Source organism: Lepidochelys kempii, chromosome 15, assembly GCF_965140265.1.
Source record: "Lepidochelys kempii isolate rLepKem1 chromosome 15, rLepKem1.hap2, whole genome shotgun sequence".
Classification (NCBI taxonomy): domain Eukaryota; kingdom Metazoa; phylum Chordata; order Testudines; family Cheloniidae; genus Lepidochelys; species Lepidochelys kempii.
This window is the reverse complement of record NC_133270.1, coordinates 11,781,683-11,802,485: the sequence shown is the minus strand read 5'-3', so window position 1 is coordinate 11,802,485 and position 20,803 is coordinate 11,781,683. Positions and strand designations below refer to the sequence as shown.

The window sequence follows — 20,803 nt, the reverse complement described above, 5'->3', positions numbered from 1 at the left end:
GATTAATTTGCCCTGGCATTCGCGGCTCTCCTGGATGCACTCCCAAAGCCTTTGCAAAAGGTTTCTGGGGAGGGCAGCCTTATTCCATCCACCATGGTAGGACACTTTACCACTCCAAGCCAGTAGCATGTACTCAGGAATCACTGTAGAACAAAGCATTGCAGTGTATGTTTGCTGGCGTTCAAACAACATCCCTTCTTTATCTCTCTGTGTTATCCTCAGGAGAGTGATACAATTCATGGTCACCTGGTTGAAATAGGATGCTTTTCTTAAGGGGACATTCAGAGGTGCCTGTTCCTGCTGGGCTGTTTGCCTGTAGCTGAACAGAAATGTTCCCCGCTGTTCGCCATGGGGAGGGGGATGAGAGGAGGGCTAGCCACGCGCCGGGGGGGGGGGGGAGGCAAAATGCGACCTTGGAACGAAAGCAAATGTGCTATGTATGTAATGTTAACAGCAAGGTTTACCATGAAAGAGTGTACGCATTGTTCTAGAAAATGTGTCTTTTTAAATACCACTGTCCCTTTTTTTTTCTCCACCAGCTGTATGTGTTTCAAGGATCACAGGATCTTCTCCTTCCCAGAGGCTAGTGAAGATTAGAAGGCTAAAAAAAAAAAACATTCTCTGACCTCATGCTGTCCTCCCACACTGACAGAGCACAGACGAATGCGTGGAGGCAAACAATGTCAGAGTGCAGGAAAGCACAAAATGACCGGGAGGAGAAGTGGCGGGCTGAAGAGAGGGCTGAAGCTGAAAGGTGGCGGCAGCGTGATGAGAGGAGGCAGGACTCAATGCTGAGGCTGCTGGAGGATCAAAGTAATATGCTCCAGCGTATGGTTGAGCTGCAGAAAAGGCAGCAGAAACACAGACCGCCACTACAGCCCCTGTGTAACCAACCGTCCTCCTCCCCAAGTTCCATAGCCTCCTCACCCAGACGCCCAAGATTGCGGTGGGGGGGCCTCCGGCCACTCCACCCCAGAGGATTGCCCAAGCAACAGAAGGCTGGCATTCAATAAGTTTTAAAGTTTTAAACTTTTAAAGTGCTGTGTGGTCTTGTCCTTCCCTCCTCCGCTACCCCTCCTGGTGCTTCTCTCCTCCACCACCCCTCCTGGGCTACCTTGGTAGTTATCCCCCTATTTGTGTGATGAATGAATAAAGAATGCATGAACGTGAAGCAACAATGACTTTATTGCCTCTGCAAGCGGTAATCGAAGGGAGGAAGGAAGGGTGGTTAGCTTACAGGGAAGTAGAGTGAACCAAGGGGCGGGGGGGTTCATCAAGGAGAAACAAACAGAACTTCCACACCATAGCCTGGCCAGTCATGAAACTGGTTTTCAAAGCTTCTCTGATGCACACCGCACCCTCCTGTGCTCTTCTAACCGCCCTGGTGTCTGGCTGCGCGTAACCAGCAGCCAGGGGATTTGCCTCAACCTCCCAACCCACCATAAACGTCTCCCCCTTACTCTCACAGATATTGTGGAGCGCGCAGCCACCAGTAATAACAGTGGGAATATTGGTTTCGCTGAGGTCTAAGCGAGTCAGTAAACTGCACCAGCGTGCTTTTAAACGTCCAAATGCACATTCTACCACTATTCTGCACTTGCTCAGCCTGTAGTTGTCCAGGCTGCCTGTGTATGGCTTCATAAGCCACGGCATTAAGGGGTAGGCTGGGTCCCCAAGGATAACTATAGGCATTTCAACATCCCCAACAGTTATTTTCTGGTCTGGGAATAAAGTCCCTTCCTGCAGCTTTTGAAACAGACCAGAGTTCCTGAAGATGCGAGTGTCATGTACCTTTCCTGGCTATCCCACGCTGATGTTGGTGAAACGTCCCTTGTGATCCACCAGTGCTTGCAGCACTATTGAAAAGTACCCCTTGCGGTTTATGTACTCGCTGGCTTGGTGCTCCAGTGCCAAGATAGGGATATGGGTTCCGTCTATGGCCCCACCACAGTTAGGGAATCCCATTGCAGCAAAGCCATCCACTATGACCTGCACATTTCCCAGCGTCACTACCCTTGGTATCAGCAGATCTTTGATTGTGTTGGCTACTTGATCACAGCAGCCCCCACTGTAGATTTGCCCACTCCACATTGATTCCCGACTGACCGGTAGCTGTCTGGCGTTGCAAGCTTCCAGAGGGCTATTGCCACTCGCTTCTCAACTGTGAGGGCTGCTCTCATCTTGGAATTCTTCTGCCACAGGGCAAGGGAAAGCAAGTCACAAAGTTCCATGAAAGTGCCCTTACGCATGCGGAAGTTTTGCAGCCACTGGGAATCGTCCCAGACCTGCAACACTGTGCGGTCCCACCAGTCTGTGCTTGTTTCCTGAGCCCAGAATTGACGTTCCACCACACGAACCTGCCCCATTAGCACCATGATGCCCACATTGCCAGGGCCCATGCTTTGAGAGAAGTCTGTGTCCATGTCCTCAACACTCTCATCACCGTGCTGATGTTGCCTACTTGCCTGGTTTCGCTTTGCCAGGTTCTGGTGCTGCATATACTGCTGGATAATGCGTGTGGTGTTTAACGTGCTTCTAATTGCCAAAGTGATCTGAGCGGGCTCCATGCTTACCGTGGTATGGTGTCTGCACAGAAAAAAGGTGCGGAACGATTGTCTGCCATTGCCCTGACAGAGGGAGGGGTGACTGACGACATGGCTTATAGGGTTGGCTTACAGGGAATTAAAATCAACAAAGGGGGTGGCTTTGCGAGAAACTGAATGGCCCCCTGAAGAATAGAACTCAAAGCCTCAAGGACAGAACTCAAAACTTGGTTTAGCAGGCCGTTGATTTCACAGAAGGAGGGAAGAGAAAATGAATACAAAACAAATCTGGTCTATTTCTTGTTTTGAGCCACTTCATCTATCTTTATACATCTTGCTGGCAGCAGACTGTGCAGTACGACTGCTAGCCATCGTCATCTCCTGGGTGCTCGGCACAAGACGGTGCAGTATGACTACTGGCCATCGTCTTCTTCTGGCTGCTGATTAAAAGAGAGTGCGCTGCCAGTAGAACTCAATCGCCATGAGACGAAACTTAAAAGGGAAATGACCTGGCTGAGTCACTCCCATGTTTGCCCAGGCGCCCCAACCTCATCGAGTTCGGTTAAAAGAGCACCTAGGACTACGTCGATGTTGGCTACCAGTCATACTGCTCTGTCTGCTGCCAAAAGGCAATAAACTGCTGCTGTGTAGCAATGCAGTACCGCGTCTGCCAGCACCCAGGAGACATACGGTGACGGTTAGCTGAGCGGGCTCCATGCTTGCCGTGGTATGGCGTCTGCACAGGTAACTCAAGAAAAAAGGCGCAAAACGATTGTCTGCCCTTGCTTTCACGGAAGGAGGGAGGAAAGGGGGGCCTGACGATATGTACCCAGAACCACCCGCGACAATGTTTTAGCCCCATCAGGCACTGGGATTTTTTACCCAGAATTCAAATGGGCAGCAGAGACTGCGGGAACTGTGGGATAGCCACCCACAGTGCAACGCTCCGGAAGTCGATGGTTGCCTCGGTACTGTGGACACACTCTGCCAACTACATGCACTTAGAGCATTTATGTGGGGGGGGACACACAATCGACTGTATAAAAACGCTTTCTCCAAAACCGACTTCTATAAATTCGACTTAATTTCGTAGTGTAGACATACCCTAGGAGGTTTGAAACTTGCTTATACTGAGTTGTTAGCTACCAGTGCATCCACACCCATACCTAATCTTTAGTGTAGACATGATTTAAAACAAGGTAGCTCAGTTTCTAAGATGCACCAATATCAATCACATTGGACCAGTGCAAGACATGTCTATTCTAGAGGGTTTGCATTAGTGCAGCTACACTGGTGGCTGAAATCTCAGGTGTGGATAAGGCTTTAGTCTTGCATCAGAAAATCAAATACACTGAAGGTATTCCAATAGAGAGGGAAGGAAGCTCACAAAACTAATGCGCAAACATAATTAACCAGCAGCGTATCCTACAGTGTATGAATTGTGGCTTCAAAAATCCTTCTGCAAGACTCATCTCCCTGCTGGTGTCACCTGCTCAAGGACTTGAATCAATTCTCTCCTCGTGTGGGAAGGTGCATTCGAGTGTGTGTGTAAAACTGATTAGCACGAGTGGGCGTTAACAAGGAGTTAGAATGTCTGTGATAATGGGACTTACTCTCAAATCCACCCACAGCACTGAGAGCAAAGCAGACTCTTGTGTGATCACAAAGTGGAATTTGGAATCACACCAGCGATTCCCTGTTTAGTCTCTTTCCTCCCTGTACGTTATATTTCCTGAGTTGAAGTAACTGTCCTGCCACCTCCTCTGAAGTGTTTTAGTTCATAATGAAGATTTTGAATATTCTAACAACATTAATCAGGAGATTCAAAATAAACTCGTTGTGTCATTAAAGATCTTGGTTTTAATCCATAAAGATCTCTACAGTTTGGGATCTGGTTAGCTTAGAGACTGCCTCTCTCCCACACACCATTCCAATGGACTAGATCATCTGAGGAGCTATTGCTGTCAGTCCTAGATGGGCACAACTGGATTGGAAGCAGGGTGTCTTCAGCAACGATCTGGAAATAGTTCTGTTTGCACTGACATTGGTACAGCCTTCCTGTTGGCTTAGTCTTAATACATCACACACATTACATCGGATGTTTAATACCCTCAGAACAGTAATAGAAAGGAAACAGTGATGTGTTACCTCCTTGAGATATGCAATAGCTAATGGATATAAACGAGCATGAACATGAACTCCATTACTGGAATGTGAGTGTAGTTGAGAGACCGTCTGATGTTATAACTCAAGGATGTTAATGACATATCACTGGACGCTACAAACCATATCCCCAAACGTTTTATGAACAATTCTGTACAAAGTAATGCTATACTGACTGCGCTGTATCCTACCAGCTGGAGGGGAGGATCTCAAACGTGGAGCTCATTCCCTCTGAACTGTCAGTGCCAGAGATGGTCATCCTTCAGAGCCTGGTGCAAGGCTCATCTTTTTAGCCAAGACTTTGCTGGGTGGATCTAAACGAAGGCACTTCCTTACCACTCTCTCCACTTTCCTTATTTTGCTCATAGTGGGCAGGTGATTAATTCAGGGGTAGGGACAGTACTGCTGCCCATAGCAAGTGGTACAAACATGTTTCATGTGTGACGCACCAAGGTACCATGGTGATGATCTTGTAAGCTACTAATATAATCTTATCTCTTTGCTACCCTTGCACTTGTACAGATGTAACATACCCAGTCCTACTGAAAGGAATGGCATTTCCCCACCATCGTAACTCCTCTCAGGGAGCAAAATCTGAGCTGTTCCCTTTGTTTGATGATAAATTCCCCAATGTGCTGAGCCCGTGCCAGGTGGGTGCTCTGGGATAAGGGTGTTTATTAACTTAAGTGTTGAGACTCACTTCTGACTGGCTTCCATTTCCAACAGGGCTGAGAGGGCAGAGGTTCCCTTCTTCCCAACAGGCGGCCCAGAAGGCTCCAGAGAGTGAGTGGAGATTGGGCCAGCCAACTGCAAGCCTTTCATAGCAGCCCCTTTCTAAGCAAAAAGGAACAGAAGAGGAAACAATGAGTCAAGGTCTTCAAGGTTCAGCTGAACAACAATAAAGTCAGACCTTATAACAGTGATAATATTTTGGAGACAGCACCTAACAAAAGAGCAAGGGCTTCTCTACACGGGGAAACTAACTAGAATAGCAATTCCAGAATAGCTCCCCATAGGGACACTTTTCCAAAATAAAAGTGACTTTGTTCTGGAATAATTACTGTGCTCACAAAATGGAGTAATTATTTCAGAATTTATTCCAGAACAGTATCTCCACACAAGCGAGTTATTCTGAAATAGGTAAGTGGGTCATTCTCCCCCTTTCAGATAAAACCTAAGACAGGAAAAATAATTAGACTGCCCTGAACTAGCAAAGTTACGAAACATACCCTCCTTCACTTATACACTTCTGAAGCTGCACAGGACTCTTTGGGTGAATTTCATACACTTGCAAACAATAACTAATAGTACTGGCCATTTGGTGATTCTCAAAGTACAATTATAGACAACGGATCCACCAACCTGTATCACTTCCTCCACTCGAGCTGCTGAGTGCAGCACTCGGCCTGCTCAGTTCGGAAAAGTAAATTGTTCCATTCCATCGAGAACAGGGATCTCCCAAGCATCATTCCCTTAGAAGCAGGATGCACAATGCCCCCACATTCACCATTGCCACAGTACAAAGCAGTGCAAGAGTCCTTCAGTGGATGGTGGTTCCCAAATATCAGTCTTGTTTCAGCAACAGACTGTCTCTGAGCAGAAAGCAATGCAGCCAACAGGCTTAGTGTACAGTACAGCAGCGCTTACTGCAATGCCAGTCAATTGGGAAGGTCACTAGAGGGCTAGAAATGCTTCAAAAATTCAGGCTCTCACCCCACTAAGGTTTAGTTACAACAGTGACTCACCCTGATCATCCGGTCTGATCGATGGCGCCGACGAATGCGATTCAAACCCTCCACAAACCGGATGAAGCCATCCAAGAGCTGCCATTCCTCTTCATCAGAACGGGGCTTGTCTCCATACACATCACAGTGTGCTTCACCTTCTGTAATCCGCTTTGTGGCACTGATGCAGGCTGGGAGCAGCAGAAAGCGCGTCCTCCAGAATTTCAGTGACTCAATAAGGCTGGAGGAAGGAACACAATGGACAAATAAAAAAAGCAGACGGTACAGCATACATCACAGCTGTGAATGAGAGATTCTATAAAACATAGCTGCGTGCCAGCTTGCTTAGAGTCCAACATGTAGATGACAATATCCCTGAGTTACATCTGCAAAGATCACCATGTCCCCACTGCACTCCCACTTTAATTAACGGAGTTAATACTCGCTTGCATCCATGGTTTTAATGGATCTCATGGCTGTGCCATTAAGCATCAAATGTCCTACATGTGATGGGGCATTCAGTAGGATGAATGTCAGTGGGAGGTATTTAGCACCAAGCATGTTGAAACACAGTACAGAAAAACTAATTTCCAGGTTGATAATGTCACACGGACCCTCACTTTTAATGTAACCCATTAGGCAATGCCGTAACAAGTTTTTACTGTAAAAAGCAAAGGAAAATAAATTTAAGATATACAGGCTAAGGCACAGAGGATTTCAGCTGAGACTTGAAATGAGATGGAAAGATACAAGGAGGTGGGTTCACTGGATAGACGATATAGAAGAAAAGGGGCTCATCACCTTTGGGGATACTCTGTGAAGGGACAAAGAGAAGGCCAGTTTTAAAGTAGACAGAGGGATGGAGTAGAGTTAAGCAAGGTCTGTGACTTGAACAAGTCCATAGAAGGTTTTAAAAACTAAGGAAGGAAAATTTGAATTGTATCTAGAAATGAATGAGAAGTCAGGGAAACTCTCCAAGGATGACAAAACATCATCATATTTCTTTGCATGCCCGGGGAATGGAGGAGGGTAAAAAATAGATCACAAATACCAGCATGCGTGAGACTTTGCACCAAAATCAGGCAATGCAAAAATGGTGCTATGTAAAATTCAAATAAGTTAACAGAGCTGCTAATAGCATATCAATGAAAGCAGGTCAAACACTCCCTCAAGTACCATGTCATCAGAGGTATTCAAGCCTTTACGGAGAAAAATGTTGGATCAATTGTAGATCAACAGGAAAAAAGAAAAAACAAAAAAACAAAAAAAGCATAGGACAAAGAGCAATTAGGATGGAAAATGAGATCTCTCACCTGAAGTCTTCAGAGCCAGCGGAGCAGATATACTGATCCAAGTAATTCCACTTGTACTCTTCCAGCCGCTCATGGGAGAACTCGACCCAGCAGGAGACAAATTCAGAGTCAGAGTGCGAAGGGCACAAGCTGTAGGTGTAGTTTATCTGAGCAGATTCATATGGATACCTGACAAAAGACAAAGCTAGCCTCACCAATCCTGGCACTATCAACGGCAGCTCCTCCTTGTAATAGAAGGCACGGAATACAGTCATCCAAGCAAGTACAGGTAGGAGGAGACAGCAAGTCTACTGGACAGGTGGTGCTAACTTACTTGAGTGGAGAGATACTCACTTGGGCAGGTATCGAGTGACAGTAATTATTTTGTCCTTTAAGATGACTTTGTGGAACGTACGGCCCATGCTCAGCCAATACTGATCTTCCTCCTCAGGTTGGTTTCGTGATACAAGGCCTATAAGTAATGCATAAAGAGAACATCTTTCTATTAACCTATGTTAATAGTCACAGCTTTGTTGCACAAACTGCACCTATACTGTAACATTCCATGAATGAGCTTCCAAACACAATTTAAACCAAGCGTCATCTTTAATACTGTTTCTCTGAGGAAGGCTTGCTCAGCAAGATCAGCAGTAGACATGCTGCAGGAAGTGTTGTGCACCTAACTGATGGGCTGGTAATTTCAACATCATTTTCCATCCTTCTCTGTGCTTCATTCCTGGAGCTAGCCCCTTAATGTGTTGTTTTTCCAAACGAGTCTCACCATTTAAGCCTCCGCTTCCCACCCGAAACCAAGAAGGGTAATAGTTCTAGTTCCTACATTCACCTCCCTCAAGCCTCCCCTTACTTTAACTCTGTCCAAAAGACACCATCATTAACAAAATTTTAAATCAAAGCTTGCACTTAGACTGTGATTCCAACACAGGGAAGTGGGACCGCATTCCCCCACATAATCTAGAGCCCATCTACACTGGCTATTAAACTGCATTAGCGGAAACATGGTTTTAAGACAGTTCTGGCTAACCATGCCCACTCTGGACTGGACACAGCCATTTTTAAGTCATGTTTCAAAAAAGACTTATTCTAGACTAAAACTGGAGAGAAAAAAAAGTTTCAGAAATAGCTGTACCTGTTCAACAGTGACTAGGCAAACTATTTAAACCTGTGTTAGCCTGAACTATGTTAAACTGGCTCACCTACATGTTTCAAACCCCAGTGGGTACAGGGCCCATTTTTTATAAGTCTCCAAATAGAGGTCAGAACTGCTCTCCTGGATACACTATGCAATCCCCTCCCTCCCACAACCCCATATCCATCTCCTGCAGTCACAGCTGACTCTCCATTGTCTGCAGTGGAGTACTCCAGGACATGTATCACAAGAAATACGGGGGTTGTTTGTTTTTTTTTTATTAAAACAAACAACTGGAAATCTCTCCCTCCAAGTAACCAATCACAGAAGACAAAGTAAAACATGAAGAGAAAGAATGAGTCACACTGAGAGGGAGGGTTACCACCAGCTCTTACTCCTGATGACTGCGGAGGCTGTTGGGGGAAGAGGAGTGAAGGAAAGACAGGACAGAATTTATTGTGGAGAAAAGGAGCTACAAAGCAGGTGACGCTCACCTCGGCTGTAGAGGGGGCTGCTGCTCAGAGGGGGTGGTACAGTGGTAGTTGGTTTCTGTGGTTTGGGATGCACAATGATTTGATATCCTTGCATAAGACGCTGACAAATGAACTCCTCAAACACTTGTTGAGCTGTCATCTGCACACCTTCCTCATCTCTCCTGAGCACAAGGGGTTAATCACAAGAACAATCAGCATAATGAACTGACCACACACCTGCTCTTGTTTCCACTTTTCCCAGTTGAGGCCCTATTACTGCAATGGAATCTGCACCGGTGGAGCCTTGTGCCTGCACAGATCGACTTGCAAGATCAGGATGTAAGACAGTTGCATTTCTATCGCTTCTATCAACAGTTCATGGGGATGGATATGACCAAATTGTCTGCAAATATTAGCTGGCATTTTGCAAACAATTTTGAAGCTAGTGAGAATAAGAGGTATTCTGACCATCAAGATTTATTTACAACAGCAGAAGTTAAACTTCTGACAGTTGTATTTTTCAGCACTTGTACTATTTAGCAAATATATTCACAATGATATTCACTTCTATAAGACTTTCCATCAGAAAGTCACAAAGCAGCTCAGTAACGTGAATTAAAACTCAAACACCTTTAAAAAGGGGAGAATACTTTCCTTCCTCAGAAAGGGGCAATTTAAAGCACAAAGAGATTAAAAGATCATCATTGCCAATGAGCAGGAGAGCTGAGAATAAAACCCAGAAGCCCTCACTCCCAGTGCTGTGCTGTAGCCAAGAGCCCCTATTATCCCCTTCTTCTCCTGAACACTGGTATCCTGCTCTTAGAGGGGCAGACATTTCTCCAAGCAGATTAATTGACTTTAATGCTGCCATTTATTATACCTTCTAAGTGCCTAAAGTGTAAGATTTCAGTCTCTCATGTGAGAGGTTTTATTCCTCCCTAACAGGGCAGTAGCCAACATAGCTCTGTTTTGTTACTTCACAGTTGGTGGGAAGTTTCAGAGATGTTGAAAGGAAGACGCATGGTTTTGGGAAGAGTGTTCTGCTGTCTGGTGGCTACTGCAGAGTTGCAAGAGAATCTCAGAGTGTCTTTTGGTTTATCACACCACGTTCCTTCCAAAATTCTCCCAACAAAGCATCTCTAGAAAGGGGATGGAGAAGCAGTATTTTTTTTATTTTTTTATTTATTTATTTTTTTAAGAGATACTCAGTATTCCAGGACATTTATCACAAGAAATGTGGGGGTTGTATTTTTTTTAAAACAAACAACCATGTCAAGTTTTGTACCCAAACTAAATTTCTAACAAACATCCAGAGGGAGGCAAAATGGACAGATGTTACCAGTGGACAAGGTGCAAAGCTGTCATCTAGAGAGAAAGGCTATCTATTCCACTGCCAACCATGTTGGCAACTCTATATATTGTACGAAAGGCACAAAATGTTCATCTTCCACCAGATTATCCCTGCCTGGGATTACCTGGAACCTTTCAGTTCAATGCCAGAGAGTGTACTAGAGGAAGTGTTGGCACAAACCTGTCAATGTCGGCTTCTGGGAGCAGGTCATAGCAGCCCTCAGTGTAGTCATTCTGCAAGCTCTGGCGGTCTGGGAAGTAGTCCGTGGTGAGAGGAAGGCATGCCGGAGTAGTGAGAGATTTCCAGTCCACCCCAACTGTACAACAGAAGCCTGGCACTACGGGGGGAGCAGACAGTGTCAGAACTGCCTCGTTGCATCATGGGGAGCAGACAATGGGGGCACGTGTGATCACACATGAAAAATTAGGGGTGGGGAGGGAGAAGACGGATGTGTGAACAGAGGAAAGTTGGAAAGAAAGATAAGTGTAAGATATGAATGAAAGTCACCAGTGGGTTGGATGGGGAGGGAAAGAAGGCAAGTAAGAGAGAAAAGGGGAGGGAGAGAAAGACACAGTTTGTTAAACAATGCAGTGCACATGCTAATTCAATCCCATCATGCAAATGGGATTCAAAGTTAATACCTTAAATTATCTGTTGATTGTAAGCTAGAGCTGAAATAGCTGCTGAGGTTACTGCAGATCAAGTGCAATTTCATATTATTAAACATATAAAAGAAAAAAAATCAACATTCCAAGTCTGGACAAGCAAATCAGACCAGCTCCTCCTCCTGGATGATTGTAGGAGAGGTTGGTGAGGGAAAGAATGACAGCCTGTTTCTGGAATAGGTAGCATACAACAGCAGAAAAGAGAACATTTCTACAGTTATAAAAATAGAAGACAGCCAGAAGAGGTGGGAAGAAAGGAAAAATAGTATCTTGTAACCTGCTTTCCCCCCACACCCCTTTAAATTTCGACTGCTATTGTAAGATTCTGGAGATCTAAAAACACAGATAATTCAACATCAAATAATCTACATCAATCATCTGTCCAGGGATGCCTGAATCAACCTGCCCTAAGAGCTCTTGGTGATTACTGTTACAAAAATCATTGTTGCACAGATCTCATTGACAAAACTGTTTCGCTTTACCTTAAACATTTTATTTTAACATTAATGAGGGGGGAAATATTGTTGCAAGGAACTGATACAAGACAGACTGTTGCAAGAAATGTTCTCTGAAGCAGAGCCATGCCCATACTCTTGTAATAGATAGAAGCATGTAAGCGTCAGTAAAGGGTATCTCGTACATAAAATGCTGGCCTTCCTGTTCTCTCATTATATTGTCCAGCTGGCACCAAACAGAACCTTTATGGTTCAGGAGCAGACACAGGAGAGTCCAACAGCCTCTTAACCTCTTTATGTAAAAATTATGGGCAGAGGATGAATTTAGGAAATGATACAGCTATTGATTTAATGAATTCTTAGACAGGAACAAGTAAAGCCATAGTATATAAGGGCTCTACGGAGAGCCACGGACAATGACAGGGAAGCAGAATGTAAACCCGACTGCTGCCACATAGTCAGGGCATAACTACACTACAGCTGCAGTGCTGTAGTTTAATACTGCATCAACGGAAGCGGTTTTTCCATCAGTGAAGTTAGATTAACTACACTGATGGAAAACTCTCTCCGAGAGGTGGTAATTAGGTCAATAGGAGAATTCTTCTGTTGACCTAGCCCTCTTTACAGAGAGGGTTAGGTCAACCTAACTACATCGCTTAGGGCATGACGTTTTTCACAGCCCTTAGCAACATAGCTATATCAGTCTATTGAGGCCTGGTCTACACTTAAAAATTAGACTCCCAACTCCTTGCTCACCAACCCCCTAATGCCTTTGCACATGTACACACCCCAGCCCATGTTTACACAGGCCTCCTGCCCAACCCTCCCCTCCCGCTTACTTGGATCCAGAGAGGTTGAAACAGCATCTTCCAATGAATCTTTGTTCTGCGTTCTGAGGTTCATCCCTATGAGAGGCAGACATGTATTTTATTACAAATAATCATTTGTGCATAACATTCATTCCTCTTCCCTCCAAGAGAAATTCAGACAAATGTGTGTAAAGCTCTAAGTAATTATATAATGCCTCTCCCCACCCCCAAGATATTCAGGGCACCGCATAACATAAAATATGTAAATACAGCCAACACATACAAAGCCACCATCTTTAAATTCAATTAAAGTGGTCCAGTACTAAAATGGATACCACGGTGATGGGCACCTTTATAAACGCTTGCAATACAAAATAATTGAGAGTTACTCGTAATTATTTAGCTTGCTAGCCTCTAGATTTTATATTTAAAGGCTAATCCATTTTTTCCTAAATTGGGCACTTTTTTTGAACAAGCAGGATGTTTCTGGTTAGATTTTTTTCTTACTTAAGGGAAAAAAGTGAGAAGAATTAATACATATAGAATGTATCGAGGAAGATGCTAAAGTTAGTAAAAACAAACAATGGAAACTGCAACAGAAATATTTATATAGCAAAAGAGGAAAAATAAGATTTACTACAGCGTTCAAATAATTTATCAGAATAGATTATGGGGATTCAAGGTAGCCCAGATGTTTTAGACACAGACTACCAGTGTACATGGCTTTCTGAGAAAAAAAACCACACAGACGGTCCTTTGGATTCAGCCAGTATAGCTCTACCTGGCTGCCTTAGCACTTACTGAGCTGGAAATTTGGAAAGCAATAAGCTGCTAAGGATTATTGCAATAGATTATATCGGGGGGGAAAAAACAAAAAAAAAACCCTGCTAAAATATTTTTAAGTGGAGAATATTGGTGGATAATAAAAGTAATCAAGGTGCTGAAAATATGGACATTCATTCATTATTTTTCAATATATAAACTGTACTTGTCTGCACCATTCTCACATAAAGGGGAAAAGAGACAATTACCCATGATCAAGAGGGAAAAATTACAACTCTTGTGGGCATTTTCAGATTTTGAGCCAAATTTTCCTCTGTGCTAGACTTAATCAAAACTAACATTGAGTTAAACTGAGTTACTATGGATTTATACTAATGCAACTGACTGCAGAGTTTAAACCTTTGTGTTTAACATCTTAACTATCATGTTAAAGATATGAAATGGATTTACAGTTCAGCTAAGTTGGAGAACACATACTTGGCACAGTTTCTAAATATTCACAGGGGCTGATTTTATAAAGTTGGAACCCACTATTTTATCCAATGAGTGAATATCCAAGAAAATCATGTTCTCTACATTATATAGCAATTACTGTAAGAACAGATGGGTTTTTGATTCCATGATGATGGCAGGAAATCAGAAGAGGAGGCAAGGACAAGTTGCCATTAATCTTACGTCAAACCCATTAATGACATCCGCCATCCACTTAGGAAAATGCAGTAAGACTTGTTTTCTCTAAACTGCCATCTGGCATCTGCTGGACAATACAGATAACATGTTGAATGCCAATGTAAATAGTTGGGGTAATTTTTTACTAAAGAGGCACATGTTGCAATACCTGGATGAACTATACTGTAGGCAGGAGAATGATGCCCTGATGTGTTGGAAAGATCTGTTCTGAATCATAGATGGCTCATGCCATAGGAAATGGAAAGATATAGGCTGGAGACACAGCCGTGCAGTAGTGGCTTCAGCTCATTAGAGAGTTCAGTTATGAAGAGATGCTAATAGGGACTTTTAAGAAGCATGATAACTATAGACATAATTTTGCCTACAAATCACATATGTAGTGGCTGTTACAGAGGTTATGAGGCTTCTCAAAACAATACAGTTGAAGAAGGAAAACATTTTTATTACTAGGAAAAATTATATATTCCGTGCATTCATGTTGCACAAATTATATACAGTATTTGAGGTGCAATCCAACAACTACCAAAACAAAAAAATTAAATCAACTTGGAAGATATAAAAGTAAGGTAAGAATATTAACCATGTTCAAATGAAACCCAGGGAAGGACATGAAATAGAAATAACTTTACAGTGACTAGTTAACTGATACGGATTTCCACACAATTATAGATGCAAACAAATGTTATTGGCAGTAAGTTTGCTAGCAAATTGTTTCAGACACTGTATTGTGTGGAGGGATGTGTGTAATAAGTGCAAAAATCATAACTGTACATTGGAAGGCAAAAACTCAAAATTAACCCGTGAAATTAGAAAGAAGAAGAGAACAAGGGGAGTCTAAAATACTCCATTCGAAGTGTTGGAAAATTCTACCATTTATCACGTTTCATCTCAATAGTAGATCGGGGTCAGCAACCTTTCAGAAGTGGTGTACCAAGTCTTCATTTATTCACTCTAATTTAAGGTTTCATGTACCAGTAATACATTTTAACATTTTTAGAAGGTCTCTTTCTATAAGTCTATAATATAGAACTAAACTATTGTTGTATGTAAAGTAAATAAGGTTTTTAAAATGTTTAAGAAGCTTCATTTAAAATTAAATTAAAATGCAGAGCCCCCCGGACCGGTGGCCAGGACCCAGGCAGTGCAAGTGCCCCTGAAAAACAGCACGTGTGCCATCTTTGGCATGTGTGCCATAGGTTGCCTACCCCTGTAGTAGATGATACTTTGAAAAGTTAGGCCACAAACAGACAGTTACTGCAACAGAACGCTTAGTTTGGCGAATTTGTTTTACTGGCTTTAAGAGATTCAGAAGAAATTTTCAGTAACTGGGGTCTCAGTATAAGAGAGACACTCCTAATAATCTGCAATTTAGTGTTTAAAAGTGCATCTTATTTCCACAAGTACAGATTCTCATCCAATTGTTCACACAGGCCCAAATCCAAAAAAGCAATTAATCACATTATGTAATCTTGTTTTAAAATAGGCACATGCTTAACTGTTTTGTTGGATCTAGGCCTTAAAGGCTGTAAAAAGCTACCAACCCAGCACCTACAGTTCAAAATGGAAAACCCTATTTACAACTTCTCTTGAAGCCTACAGCTCACTACTAATTACCACAGACTTTATTCTCTGAGAATTATTAGAAAGATGGAATCATCTCAAACAAGCAACTCAGATATTTTAATACATATTCAGATTCATTTTGCTTTAACCCAAGAAGGGGAACACCCAATATAGTATAGCACAGTAAAGCACACCATGGAGCATTAGAGAAAATTTTGCTCCATTTTTTCCCCCCCCCCATGTCTGGACACCAGATTTTGCGTTAATGGAACAGATTATCTTACTTTCAACTGAACACATTGTAAAAGCGTATTTGTTAAGAACAAACAATAGACATCTTTTCTATACAAAGAAATTTATAAAATGTAACTAGAGGAGCGGAAAGACAGATACAAAACAATAAGAGGGGATAATGGACATTAATTTCTCAATGTACAGTTATATATTAGTTTGGAACTATTAAGTGCTTAGTGTTATTCATCACCTGTACCCTACAGCTCCTGGACCCATCCATGTTCCATGGGTCCTAGCTCTGTTACTTTCTGACTGTTATCCTCTTACATAGCATCCTCTGGTAGTTCCATATCACCAGTCCTTTCATACTTCTATTTAAAATCCCCAAGCCTGCTCTGTTGACTGTTTATTACCTGCACCATTAGTGCTGACCAAACTGCCTGAAAACTCATTCATTCCACCGAAGCTCAGGAAGGAGATGCTGTCACCTGGACAACGAGAAGTGATGTGCCTGGAGAGAACAAGATGCTGACAAATTGGTTCATTACAGAGAAACAATACCCCCTCTCAGAGTTAGGTCAAGTCTTTTAATCAAAATTTAGATGCAAAAGCAACCTGGGGTCTAAGCTCAGCCTTTGGTGAATCAATGCTCCATATGACACACAGGGATCAGGACAGGCCTGGAAGGATCTTAGGAGATTCTGTACCAACGCAGAATATTGGTCCCTATAATTTGGTACCCAATCTATGGCAGTGACCTATACTGTCTTCTCACAGGATAATGGATTTCATGGATGACTAGCTACCCATGCATCCACTAGGAGACAAATACAGCTAAACAAGGATGAAGAAGATTCCCATGTTATGCACAGGTCCAACTTTAAAAAATGGAAATTCCAACCAGATCCAAATCTACCATGGATCTATTTATGTTCAATAGGGAGGAACCAACTGAGAATGTATGAGTAGGAAAGCCTGATGTTAGTGATCATAAATTTAACATATAAGGAAAAGCTTCAAATGAATAGATTTCTTTTTTAAAAAGCAAAATTTGAGAACTAAAACTTGGTAAGTGTAGTGTAATGGGAACATTAATATCCATTGTAAGTGGGAGGAGGCTAGAGAATCGTAAAAGACAACATTGTTTAAAGGTGAGACAAAAACTTGTCTTGAAAAGAAAATTGCAAAGAAGAAGAATTAACCAGTGTGACTTCCTGAAAAACTGCTTAAAAGATTGGAGAGTGAAACAACCCTGTACTGGAAATAGAGAAGGGAGAGGAAACCAAAAAAAAGGAGGGTCAATCACAGCTAGGGCTTGAAGTGAAATGACAGAGCAGCAAAAAGTAAAAGTTAATATCAGCCAAGAGATGAAAGGGGAACAATAAGGACTTTTACAAAGACATAAGAGAAAGTAATGCTTGAAAGGAAACAGACCCATTAAAGTTAATGACGGAGGAAAGAGATTAAGTTAATGACAATTCTAAAGTGATTAAGTTACTGAACATTAAAAAAAAACTTTAAATGAGAAAAAAGTGAAAAACATGGATACAGAAAATAATAAAGACCTTGTTAATAGAGATGTAGCTAAAAAGCTAGTAAGGGAATACCTTCGTGGGAGGAGTGTGGGAGGATAACTGTGCAGCTCAGCAGATAGACCCATCACTAGATCTAGGCTAACTTCCAAAATAACTTTTAAAAAAAAAAAATCATATACATAGTGACTAATGAATGATTTAGCTCTCGCAGGGGGCAAGATGCAGTGACTATGCTGATACTGCAGGTCTGTGTAATCTCCCAATACTGTTTGGTGCATTGAATGAGATTTGTAGGTAAACAGAAAACTTTAATTGAAGAACAGGTAGCCATTCTTACAGTCAGTCCAGCTCTTGCCTGGCATTTTTCACATTTCCCTATCCTGTCAAACACGGTGTTATTTCTCACCAGGTCTCAGTAGTGGGGAAAAAGAGGGCTGAAATTGCTTAACAGTACTATAAGGCAAAGCTCTTCCTTATGCTCAAAATATACTTCTCTGGAATGGCAAGTTACCGCTTTTGAGATAGCAACTGCTTCCCTGCACCAAGAAGTAAGGCAGTTACTGAAGGCCTGGGGCACCTGCCATGGCCATTTCTTGGATGATCCCAGGGGCGATACACTGGCATGATTGTGGGTCTCAGAGAGCCAGCAAGAAGTAACCTAAGTATGAATGAACTGAGCGAAAATAAACCCTATTTCCCATGCTTGCTCCTGGGGCCTTATGCCTGACCATAATAATTGTGGCATACGCACACAGCGCTGGTGCTGCATGCTACAAAATATGTATGTCCTGAACCTTTATTTTCTTTATCCCACACGTGGCTAGCCTTTGACACATTTTTTTTTGAAACTCAGATCAATTTCTTTACTTGGGTGATGGCCTTACCTGCCAGTTGCCTCATGGTAGGCTAGCTCCAGCAGCTCAGCAGAGGAGTGCGTCAGATCCCGCTGCCCGTTGCCCTGCATTTCTGCCATGTTCTGACGAGTTTGGTGGTGGATCTGGATTGCTTCTCCTGATGGACCTATCCAATTATATATTTATCAGTCTCACCCAATCTTCTCCTGTTGCGTTAGTTTTCCCCAATTCACCCCCAACTCCTTCTCCACAGCAGAAGCACCACTAATAGATACGGAGCACTAAAATGCCCCTTAGAAATTTTGTAAGACACAGTCCTCTCAATCTGCAGGAGGTATCAAATGAAGTACTGAAGATTCCCGTTCTAAAATACATAGACATACTTTTTGGAAGGCCTTTTTACAAGACTCAAGGAAAGCTGCGCATAGTTCATAATTTGAATCTCAAACCTGGAACATAAAGGTGTGCACTTCCATAATAATTCGCTTATTGAGCTCAGTCACAGCCCCTCCAGAATCTCCTGTCTAGTAAAGGCCACCAGAAATTCCCATCTGCTGCAGACAACAAAAAAGGAGAACTCTGGGCTTCCATATCCTCCGTCTTCCACAAACTTGCTCCATGATATTCAAGCACTGAAGACACCAGCAGATGACAACATTCCCAAGAGACAATAGGGCATCAGGTTGTGTCAGTTCTTGGCTCAGTCCCCATTGTGCTGCACTCTACCTCAGAAAACCAGAACAGTTCACTCTGCCAGCTTATCTAGAGGGGTGCCCTCCCCATGTTAAAGCTCAAAAGCTTTGACAGTTTCAAAAAAACATACTATAACAAAGACTCACCCACAGGAAACGTGTGCATCCAACGCCTCCTATTGGATGTGAGTTTCATGGGCATGCGGGATGGCGCAAAGGGATTTATTAATGCCCGCTGTGGTGTATACCCCCCAGGACGAATGTGCAGCATGGATTCTGCACTGCCTACATGAAACCTCCCTGGTGCACTGGAGTCTCGTTGCTGTGACTCTAGCATATTCTCAAGGACATCTGCAAAACACAATTTTCAGTTAACAGAAGACCGAACGAGCCACACAAAAGAAGGTACACTACTTAGTAAAATAAGAGCCACTAGGACAAGTGGGGACGGGCAGAGGGAGGCTGAAGGAGGCAGACGGCACTAATCCAGAAATTACACTATAAATCGGAGTCCAGACAAGACAGAACCAGGATTTTCTGAATTTAAAAGCATTAAAGTAGGAAAGCCAGAGAGGAAGCAATTTTTAAACAAGCCATGAAGAACTGTTATTTCTTCCTGTTTTTCAGTAATAAACAGGGGGTTCTCACCCAGAACTCTAGACATTCCTGACAAGTTATAACAAAATATTGATGATGAAGCAGAAATTTAAAGAGAGCAACTGCAGTGAAGTTATAAGAGATGGGACAAAGGGGAGATCTAAGTACTCCATTTTTTAAAAAATGGGCAGTTTCAACCATTGAAAGAAGTGGCAGGAATCATTAAACTAGAGCATGCTTTCACCACTGGATACAAGATCTTGGTGAGCTCAATTAAGTCACTACTATCTGATGCACAGCACAAAAGCATTTATTTAGAATTAAGTGTAAATGAAGGAAAGAAATGAAGTATGCAGGAGAAGGAAGTGTTGAGGATTGGAGAACACAGAAGAAGTGTCTTAGACAAAGGCAAACAGGGCACCTAAGAGAAAGTCAGTGAAGAAGTTAAGAATACAAAAAGGTCCAGACTATGCAAGAGGAAACTCAAGGCAATAAAAGTGTGCAGTGCAGAGGAAACTGCAAACAACAATGAAAGAGGATATTCAATAACGAAACAGAGTTCCCAAAAGCCGTAAAACAAAAGATCCAATTAAAGAAGAAAACAGGTGTGACAGAAACAGAAATGGAAGAGCTAATAGAGTACATCCTGGGCATAGTTATAGCAAAAAATGTGAAGGGGAAAGAAGAGGCTTAAGACCGTACCCATATGGGGCAGACACTCCTGTAGTGAGGCAAGAGGGATAGTTTCCAGATTACAGAAGATGACATACACTGACATCCATCAGTAGGAGGAGATGGGCTCTACTGCAGAACTCTTAAGAGCCCAATGATAGCTATCTGGCTCTTATAGAACACTTTCCACCTATAGATGATGAAGTACATTACAAAAGGTAAGTATCAATTATCCCCAGTTTACAGTGGGTAAACAGACTCAGAGGGGAAGTGACTTGCCTAAGGTCACATAGTTGGTCAGTGGTAGAAATGGGGAAAAAGTCTTTGACCCCCTTCCTCAGCCCAGTCCCCCAGATGGTCTCCTTAAAAAGTAAAGCAATATCTGAAATACAATCATCTTGATTTATACATTGCTTGATATAGGGAAAGTACTGGAGAACTTAAGCAACAAAAGCAGTAGTACATTTTTAATAGGACAGTCGGCAGTTACAGGCCAGCATGTCCAACTCCTTTCACAGGGCAGATACTGGTGTCAGATGAGATGGCAAGACCGCAGTGAAA

The 20,803-nt window shown here is 42.7% G+C and overlaps 1 protein-coding gene across 14 annotated transcripts in view; it reads right to left on the bottom strand.

Annotated features, from left to right (window-relative positions):
- DEPDC5 (DEP domain containing 5, GATOR1 subcomplex subunit) overlaps nt 1-20,803 on the bottom strand; it is a 65,425-nt gene that overhangs the window by 22,391 nt on the left and 22,231 nt on the right. For 10 of the 14 annotated variants that reach the window (XM_073312467.1, XM_073312466.1, XM_073312479.1 and 7 more), the window contains 10 exons: nt 19,121-19,324; nt 18,312-18,447; nt 16,306-16,403; nt 12,653-12,718; nt 10,874-11,057; nt 9,364-9,524; nt 8,077-8,194; nt 7,744-7,911; nt 6,452-6,671; nt 5,407-5,540 (listed from right to left, as the gene is read on the bottom strand). In XM_073312467.1, the coding sequence (XP_073168568.1) occupies nt 5,407-5,540; nt 6,452-6,671; nt 7,744-7,911; nt 8,077-8,194; nt 9,364-9,524; nt 10,874-11,057; nt 12,653-12,718; nt 16,306-16,403; nt 18,312-18,447; nt 19,121-19,324 (1,489 nt within the window). The remainder of the gene's footprint in view (nt 1-5,406; nt 5,541-6,451; nt 6,672-7,743; nt 7,912-8,076; nt 8,195-9,363; nt 9,525-10,873; nt 11,058-12,652; nt 12,719-16,305; nt 16,404-18,311; nt 18,448-19,120; nt 19,325-20,803) is intronic. The other 4 variants (XM_073312470.1, XM_073312475.1, XM_073312471.1 and 1 more) reach the window with 1 other exon arrangement.